General features: G+C 42.2%; 1 protein-coding gene across 1 annotated transcript; it reads left to right on the top strand.

The window, feature by feature from the left end:
* The first annotated feature begins 491 nt into the window (after nucleotides 1-491).
* Nucleotides 492-9,688, top strand: LOC136877999 (cuticle protein 21.3-like). The gene is made up of 3 exons (XM_068227124.1): nucleotides 492-503; nucleotides 9,038-9,296; nucleotides 9,348-9,688. The coding sequence occupies exons 1-3, from the start codon at nucleotides 492-494 to the stop codon at nucleotides 9,686-9,688; spliced, it is 612 nt and encodes a 203-aa protein (XP_068083225.1).
* The last annotated feature ends 352 nt before the right edge of the window (nucleotides 9,689-10,040 follow it).

The following is a 10,040-nucleotide window of genomic DNA, read 5'->3' as shown; positions in this document are numbered from 1 at the left end:
TCGGTGCGACGTAAAGCACTTGTAGAAAAAAAAAAAGGTGGATCCTTTCCAATTCTCGAATCAAGTAAAGAGTTAGCGTTAGAAAATATCAGTACTGACCATAAAAATCACGCAGGAAGATCATGGCCGAAGTAGCAGAAGGCAACAGGTGACAAGTTGGTTATCCTGCCTACTCCATCCACACGCACTGAGTAAGGGTGTTCAATTTATTAGTCTGACATATTAGACGTTTACTGTTGAATAAGGAAGCCGGGTTTCGGTGTTATATCGCAACATAATGTTCAATCAATAACCAGGTAGTCAACCTTGAGTTTCGCATGTGAGGTGGTTTAAACAACTTTATGCGATAGTTTCAACACAAGCTTGGTTTCGTGGCCCAAATATTTCCCTTGACCGTGCCAGTGGGCGGGGTGGGTGGTGGTGGGTATATATGGTACGCTCACAAGTCTGTAATGATACAGTTCTCGTATATTCGTACACCCAACACCATCATGGCATTCAAGGTAACTAGTGTGTGTTCGTCTTGTTTTCATGAAGTACCGGAGAATTTTTGTTTGTAACTTGGAGCAGTTACTGGTTGATTAAATCAATCAGCTGTAAGTTGTCCTTGAAGAGTGTGTGTTTATTATCTAACCGGTTGAGAACTTGCTTTTCTATTGAAGTGTATTAATTTTCCCCAGCAGTGCATTCTACTCGATGAATTGATTTGAGGCTAGGAACATCGTGGACTTTTGGATTTTTGTGGTGCACTTACTTTGTGTTGACTTGATTTAGTGCTGAGATTGGGAACCGTACAGTGAGCAATGAAATCCGCAGAGAAAGTAACTACCAGAATGGCTGTAAAAATTACAATGTCGAGAGGTCAGAATATTAATAGTCTTAGGTCTATTAGTTGTTTGATACTGCATTATACCAAATTTCATATATATACGTATTAGTTCTTCAAAACAATGTGGAGAGTGGAACTTTACGATACTGTAGTTACTTGCCGTCCCCGATTTCTACCAACCATAGTTCATGTTAAATACAGAAGTTACTTAGGTGCTTACCAGATGGCTATACTGCGTCTTGTGGGCGAGTCAGCCCTGAACAGAACATAACAATCTGGTATGATGATTTTAATAAATGATTTCAAGGATGGCGGTCCTGAACTGGGCATAACATTGTTTGAATGGCGGGCCCCTGAATTAATATGGCATGGTGTAAATATATATAAATAAAATAACATGTCCTGACTGACTGATTCATCATCGTCGAGCCAAAACTACTGGACATAAATAAACGAAATTTTGGGGATACATTTATATTAGAGTGTAGGAGGGAGGATTTTTGGATATTCCGTCGTTAAGCTGGTGGAAAGGGGAGTGAATTGTTTAAATTATATCTATATCTCAAAAACTTAAAACTTTACAGACGTAAAAATTGGTATTTGGAATCTCCTTTCAAAATAAAGAAACACGTATTTTTTTGTTTTCGGAAAATCCCATTACTGGGGTGAAAAAAGTGGAAAACGATTTGAGTACTTTTTTATGAGGATACTTATATCTCAAAAACTGAAGATGTTACACACATAAAAATCGGTATTTAGAAATTCCTTTAAAAATAAAGAAACACGTATTTTTTATCGAAAATCCAATTAATAACTGGGAGGAGGGGGGGGGGGCGTGAATGGGAGTGACAAAGGGGGTGAAATTTTAAAAAGATTGCATCTACAGTATATCTCAGAAACGTAACATGTTACAGATTTAATTTTATTTAAAGATTAAAAAACGCGTATTTTTGGGAGAAAAATCAACTTGGGGTGGTGATGATATAGGAGTTTAATTCTTTCATGAGGATACATATATCTGAAAAACTGAATATGTTACAGTCGTTACAATTGGTATTTGGAAGCTCCTTTATAGAGAGACCTGTATTGTTTTCGGAAAATTCACTGGGGGGGGGGAGTGAAAACAATAGAACTGTTCTTTTGGGAATACTTATATCTCAAAAACTGAAGGTAGAGACGTGAAAATTGGTATTTGGAATATCCTTTAAAAATAGAAACACTCATTTTTCTGGGAAAATTAACTTAACGGAGGGGGCTTAAAAAAGAGTTGAAATGTCGTATGGCTTTTAATACCGGGATATCCCAGAACGGGTTCGGCTCGCCAGGTGCAGGTCTTTCTAGTTGACTTCCGTAGGCGACCTGCGCGTCGTGATGAGGATAAAATGCTGATGAAGACAACACATACACCCAGCCCCCGTGCCATTGGAATTAACCAATTAAGGTTAAAGTCCCCGACCCGGCCGGGAATCGAACCCGGGACCCTCTGAACCGAAGGCCAGTACGCTGACCGTTCAGCCAACGAGTCGGACAAAAAAGAGTTGAATAATTCTTATGAGGATACTTATATCTCAAAAACTGAAGATGTTACATAATGAATGTTTTATCTAGAATCTTATTCCAAAGTAAAGAAACACTTATTCTTTTGTCTTCGGAAAGTCCACTCAGGGGGGTGAATGAATTGAAAACTTAGTTGAATTCTTTGTATGAGGATACTTATACCTAAAAAAAATAAAGATGTTACAGGCGTGAAAATTTATATTTGGAATCACATTTAAAAAAATAAAGAAACGCGTTTTCTTTTGTTTTCGAAAAATTCTAAAAACTTACTAGAATTATATGTATAATGATACTGATATTCCCGAAACTAAAGATGTTACAGATGTGATTATTGATATTTGGAATTTCCTTTAGAAATAAAGAAACACGTATTCTTTTGTTTTCGGAAAGTCCACTTAAGGAGGGTGAATGAACTGAAAAATTAGTTGAATTCATGGAATGAGGATACTTATATAATTATCAAAACTAAAGATGTAGCAGACGTGAAAATTGGTATTTAGAATCTCTATATAAAAATAAAGAAACGCGTATTATTTTGTTTTCGGAAAGTCTACTTAAGGAGGGGTGAAAGAATTGACAACTTAACTGAATTATTTGTACGAAGATACTTATATCTAAAAGAACTAAATATTTTAGAAACGTGAAAATTGGTGTTTGGAATAACTTATACTTTAAAAATAAAGAACACGTATTGTTTCGAAAAATCGACAAGGGGTGGGGGTGAAAATAAGTAAAGAAGGAGAATTGAATTCCGTTTACGAGGATACTTAAATCTCAAAGACTGAAGATATTACAGACGTGAAAGTTGATTCTTTGAACCTCCTTTAAAAATAAAGAAACACGTACTTTTTGATTTCAGAAAGTCCACTTAGGAAGAGAGGGGAGGGGTGTGGAAAGAAGTGAAGAAGAAGTTGAATTCTTTTTATGAGAAACTTATATCTCAAAAACTGAAGATGTTACAGACGTAAAAAGCGGTATTTGAAATCTCCTTTAAAAATAAGGAAACATATTTTTTGTTTACGGAAAAGGTGCTTAACTGGGGTGAAGAGAAGTGAAAAAACAGTTTAATTATTTTTATAAGGATAATTATATCTCAAAAAGTGAGGATGTTACAGACGTCTGTCTGGTAGGTCATCAGCCCAGAGGCTGGTTGGATCCTCAAATAGCACCACCAAAGGTTATGCGGTTATAAGGAAACCCCAAAAGCCAATGGCAGCACCAAAATGAGGCGTACTAGGCAAGATGAGGAGTGAGGTAGTTTGCCATTGCTTTCTTCACTGGGTCAGAAAGTACTATTGCAGCACGACTGACCCTATGAGCAGCATCTTTCATAACACTCAGATGCACTAGTCATGCTCTGAATGTCATTACTCAGCACTACCCGTACCCCAGCAACTTCCATATTATCATGTTGACTAGGACTTCGGTGGAAGCTACACTTTACTCTGGCCTGTACCAAGAGATGGATGCAAAAGTACTGTATCCATCAAGAAATGACAGCAGGCAGAGTTACAGACGTAACAATTGATATTTGGAATCTCCCGTAATAATAAAGAAACATGTACTTTGTGTTTTCGGAAAATCCATTTAGGTGGAGGTGGGGGCAGGACTGATAAAGGGATTGAACTATTTTTATGGGGGCACTTATATATCAAAAACCGAAGATGTTACAGACGTGGAAATAGGTATCTGGAATCTCCTTTAAAAATAAAGAAACAAGTTGGTTTTTTTCGACTTGAGAGAAGACTGTTTCTCACGTATACATATCAATGTCGCATGATCATCTTAGCCTCAAAAGGCAATACCACAAACGTCGCTTACAAAGCTTTCACCAGCTTTCAACGAAGGGACCATCCATTCGAATCTTTGGTGAGGCATAGAGGATTTCAAATATGAGAAACATTTTCGCGGATGCTGATTACTTGACCTTTAACTCAGTTATTACTCCTTTATTAGGTTGCATGTCAAAGAAGGGCAATTTTCCTTTAAATCGTAGAGGGAAAAATTGTGAAGTCGTTAAGGAGATTTCATTTAGGCTTAAAATAAGGTACATGCGTCCTTAAGACATCTTAATCCCTTTATATTATATTCCCATCCTGTTAACTCTTTCGTTGGAACGATAGATAAGTTTAAATTTTGAGGGGTGAGGGTAACGCGTGTTGTTACTGGTACTCCACCTCCTCTCTAGCTATGACCTTGTTATTCGTTTCTAGAATCTCAGTGTTTTACAATGAATCTGATCGTGCTCTTTTACTTAAGTAGGTGACACCTGCAATACTGCAACAGTGAGGTAATGTATTTCTGACGTATTCCGCTCGTGACAAATTTACAGTAGCGTACCCGTGTTACAAAACTGCAGTGACAACTGGTTGGTGTTCTTGAATGCAAACCAGTCTTAACCATCTATTAAAGACGACCTTTCATTAATACGTGCCATGGCTGTGAACTACTTAAGCTGTCTGAGGGAGGGGTCGATGGATAACACACCAGTTCCATGGGCGATTAATTAATTGATTGTTTGAAGGTTTGTGTAATATTTCAAATTCTCACAATGTGAGTCTGATGGGCCCCATCAAAAAACAAGGAAGAGTGCGTTGAGGATAAATGTAGGGGTGAAAAAAAGAAAAAAAGAAAAAGCCAGTGTAAGGCAGAATAATGAAATACTGTATAATATTGGCTGTGGAATGTTAATATCTTCGGGTCCGGAACAACAAATTGTTCTAACAGGGAAAGTGAGAAACAACGGTCAGGGAGTAATACATTCTCGTTTCATCGCTTGTAGCCGGCCCCGCGGTGTAGGGGTAGCGTGCCTGCCTCTTACCCGGAGGCCCCGGGTTCGATTCCAGGACAGGTCAGGGATTTTACCTGGACCTGAGGGTTGGTTCGAGGTCCACTCAGCCTACGTGATTAGAATTGAGAAGCTATCTGACGGTCAGATAGCGGCCCCGGTCTAGAGAGCCAAGAATAACGGCCGAGAGGATTCGTGGTGCTAATTACACTACACCTCGTAATCTACAGGCCTTTGAGCTGAGCAGCGGTCGCTTGATAGGCCCAGGCCCTTCAAGGGCTGTAGTGCCATGGGGTTTGGTTTGGTTTCATCGCTTGTAAGTCCCAGACTGGTGTGGGGAGGATCCCATTCATTCTTGGGCATATTATGAGTGGTTAGTTCGGGGATACCACCTAAACATGAACGACCTAGCCGAAGCTTTTATTAATCACAGTGTACACACACATTCTGTCGTCACCAAAAACCTGTATGTCTTAGAATGACGTTAAACAAACAAACAAGCATAAAGTAAAGTTTCACATACCCTTGCACATTTTCTGATACAAAATGTGATCAGCTGAAACATTTTCCTTTTCTACGAATGACTTTTCGTCGCACCAACACAGATAGGTCTTATGGGCGATGATGTGATAGGAAAGGGCTAGGAGTGGGAAGGAAGCGGCCGTGTCCTTAATTAAGGTACATCACCCAGCTTTTGCCTGGTGTGACAGTAGGAAATCATGGAAAACCATTTTCAGGCCTGGCGACAGTGGGGTTCGAATCCACTATATCCCGAATGCAAGCTCACAGCTGCGCGCCCCTAACCTGAGGGCCAACTGGCTCCGGAAAAGTGTAAGCCCCAGAGTACAAACATGATCGCAAGGAAGAAGCATGCTGGCCTATCTGTAGTAATATAACGAGAGCTCCTTAATTTATCTAAAGAGGATCTGAAGCACAAGTTGTAATTGTTTTAACTCTTGAGCGAATAACTTTCTTTCTTTCTTTCTTTCCTTCTTTCTGTCTTTCTTAAACCGTTTACCGTCTAGGGATTCTTTTTCTCTCGATCTCAGCGAGGGATCCCACCTCTACCGCATCAAGGGCAGTGTTCTGGAGCGTGACTTTTAGGTTGGGGTATACAACTGAGGAGGAGGACCAGTACCTCGTCCAGGTGGTCTCACCTGCTATGCTGAACAGGGGCCTTGTGGGGGGAGGAGAAGATTGGATGGGATAGACAAGGAAGAGGAAAGTAGCGACCGTGGCCTTAAGTCAGGTACCATCCTGGCATTTGCCTAGAGAAGAAGTGGGAAACCTCGGAAAACCACTTCGCCGTTGCCTGAAGAGGGAATCGAAACCTTCTCTGGTCAGTGGACCACCCGAGGCTCAGTGCACCACGTTCCAGCCCTCGTACCACTTCAAATTTCATGGCAGAGCTGGAAATCGAACCCGAGACTCCGGGAGTGGCAGCTAAACCACTCTACCACGGAGGCGGACTGGGCGAATAAATACACAATTAAATAGGAAATGATAATAATATTATTGTTTTTACATCCCACTAACTGCTTTTACGGCTTTCGGAGACTCAGAGGTGGTGGAAATTTGTCTCGAAGGAGTTCTTTTACGTGCCGGTAAATCTACGGACACGATGCTGGTGTATTTTAAGCTCCTTCAAATACCGCCGCCATACTGAGCCAATATCGAACCTACCATCTTGGAATCAGAAGGCCAGCGCTCTACCGTCTGAGCTACTTAACCCGGATAAGTAATGATAATAAAAGTGCATAAATATAAAATAAACTGACGTACATAGGTATTCATAACCTACATAGAGAACTACCACTTCAGCACGAAAATGCACTGCTTTATTTTATCATTAGGCCGCAGTCTCTCAATATTTCGGCTGTCAGCTTCATCAGAATAACACAGTTACACCCTGTTGATTGTGCAGTATTAAGAACATGTTCAGAGCCTGCCTGGCCGAGGTGGTCAAGGCGTGATCAGTTCACCCGGAAGGATGTGGTTTCGATTCCCCGTCAAGACGTCAAACAATTTAAGAAACGGTATTTCCACTTCCGGATGTGCACATGGTCCCGAGGTTCACTCGAACTACATAAAAATATGAGTAGCAGTTTAATTTCTGGGGGCAAAGGTAGCCGGACGTAGGCTAAGCTCTCTACCCCATCAAGTGCCGGGGCCTGTACGGAGATAGAAGATGTTTGAGTGCGCTGTTCTGATGAATTATACAGGTGGTCGGAAACTACATGAACCGAGTATATGAGCGTTAGAGAATTGGTCATACTGATAAATAGTTTGAAAAAAATAATTCGATATCTCGCGCTGTTCTTATTTTATTAGTTTCTGAGGTTAGCCAATGAGATCGCTTCGCGAGCGAATTCAGATACGCTTTGCGAGGCGGTGTTGCTAAATCTGCAAGTGACTCAAGACCGGCTTGAGAGCCATGTCGAGAAATCAGCATCAGATACAAACACACTGTAGGTTTCAGCCTGTGTCACTTGATATGGCGCGATCCTGTTAGCTCAGAGGCCCGTGTTCTCATAAGCATTTGACACACTGGGACAAGAGGATTTTTATCTTCAACCCTTTCATGGTCAAGATGATGAAAAATTCTTGAAGGGGTGTTCTTTTTTAGATGTACTTTCTGCCATAAATAATAATAATAATAATAATAATAATAATAATAATAATAATAATAATAATAATAATAATAATAATAATAATAATGTTATTTGCTTTACGCCCCACTAACTACTTTTACGGTTTTTCGGAGACGCCGAGGTGCCGGAATTTAGTCCCGCAGGAGTTCTTTTACGTGCCAGTAAATCTACCGACACGAGGCTGACGTATTTGAGCACATTCAAATACCACCGGACTGAGCCAGGATCGAACCTGCCAAGTTGGGGTCAGAAGGCCAGCGCCTCAACCGTCTGAGCCACTCAGCCCGGCCTTGCCATAAATGAATCCAATTAAAAGACTTAATGAATTCTAGTGACAGAAGACGACTGATCTAAGGGGGTTAATATACTCGTTCGTCCAAATTCACTAAAATAAAAATAAAATGTATGCAATTCCGGAAATATTAAGAACAGCTATTTTCTACTCAAGATGCCGAGGTTAACTACAGTTGAAGCCTTTACCTTCCACCTCTCTTAAGCCCTTCATGGCCTGTATGGAGAATTTTGCCATTTTGTACTGAAGATGCACAGTACTGAAATATCTTACAAATACGCACCCCGTTTAGCAAACGGCAAATGTACCGTGCGTAATGTAGCCTATATTCAAACATTCCCGCCTCCACAGAGGTAGTATGAAAGTAGGGAACAAATTAACAAGTACCTAATGAAAAGCCTGGTATAAATATATCGAACCTACATCTAAGGACATTTAGTCATAGGTGAGTAGTTTCGTGGGTATCCCATTATACTGACAGTAATATATATAAGGAAATCGGAGAGGCCACATAATTTAGCTTAAAGGTATTAGTACGTATCAGCCTCCAATTTTTATCTATCGATAGGAGCTGAGTAGTTGAATGTACGATGATAATATAGATACTATATTACATAATCAAGTAAACATTCGCCTCGACCTAGACCTTCACTCGACTGCTCGATTGCCGATGATGGAGCTAAAACGTTTGAGCACAGTAGCCTTGGAGCTTACATTAGGTACTTCATTAGAAGGAGCAGAGCCGGGCTGAGTGGCTCAGACGGTTGAGGCTCTGGCCTTCTGCTTCCAGCTTAGCAGATATGCGCTCATTCTTATTTCAGTGACTGTACATGGCGTAGCTTTGATCATGATCTTAACTGCCACATAATACTAAAACCTTACTTGCTTTAATATGGCATGATTATCTTGTTTGTTGACAGCTTTTCGTCCTCGCCGCTGCCCTGGCCGTGGCTCACGCCGGAGGCCCCGCCGCCTACAGCATCAACACCGCCACCGCCGACTTCGGCTCCCTTGGATCCACCCAGGAGAGCACTCTTAAGGGAATTGGCGGCAACAACGTCATCACCCAGTACTCCAAGGCTGTAGACAGCCCCTACTCCAGCGTGCGCATCAGCAACAGCCGTGTGAGCAACGACGCTTTCGCTTACGGCGCTGGTTACGGCTATGCCGCTCCCGCTCTCGCCTACGGAGCTGGTGCCGCCGCTCTCGCCCCTGCTCTCCGTGGTGCCGCCGCTGGTCTCACCTACGGCGCTGCTGGCCAGTCCTTCGGCACCTCTCTCCACGGACACGCTGCCTACGGCGCTACCAGGCTTGCCGCCCCCGCCATCGCCGCTGCTCCCGCCCTCGCCTACGGAGGTTATGCCCGTGCCGCTTACGCCGCTCCCGCCCTCGCCTACGGAGGTTATGCCCGTGCCGCTTACGCCGCTCCCGCCATCGCTGCCGCTCCCGCCCTTGCCTACGGACACGGTCTTGCCCGTGCTGCCATCGCCGCCCCCGCTGTGGCCTACTCCGCCGCTCCCGCCGTCGCTCATGTGTCTTACGCTGGTCTTGGCGCCCACTACGCTTTCTAAACATCTACCACCCTTTTCTCACCTTCGTTCTTCTCCTTCTTCCTCGCTACTTCACCCAGATGTCCGGCGAAGCGATTCTTGCTGTGTGGAGAGTGATGATGCAGGGGGAGGGAATAACATCCAACACACGATGTACTATAACTTATTATACCATTAAACTCGCTTAAACACATTTGACTATGCATTGATAATATCCTTCTCCCGAATCCATTCCTGAATCTCATAACACTATTGTGGCGTGATGACGAAGTGATATCATCACTGGTTCCTCACCGATGCAGCTGCGTTTTGATTCCCACTCAATGCACTGGAATTTTGGGAATGAAAAATCACATTCCTCAGGTTTAGATTC

The sequence above is a fragment of the Anabrus simplex genome, chromosome 1 (genome assembly GCF_040414725.1).
Source record: "Anabrus simplex isolate iqAnaSimp1 chromosome 1, ASM4041472v1, whole genome shotgun sequence".
NCBI classification, from domain to species: domain Eukaryota; kingdom Metazoa; phylum Arthropoda; class Insecta; order Orthoptera; family Tettigoniidae; genus Anabrus; species Anabrus simplex.
This window is presented reverse-complemented; position numbering and strand designations above follow the sequence as displayed.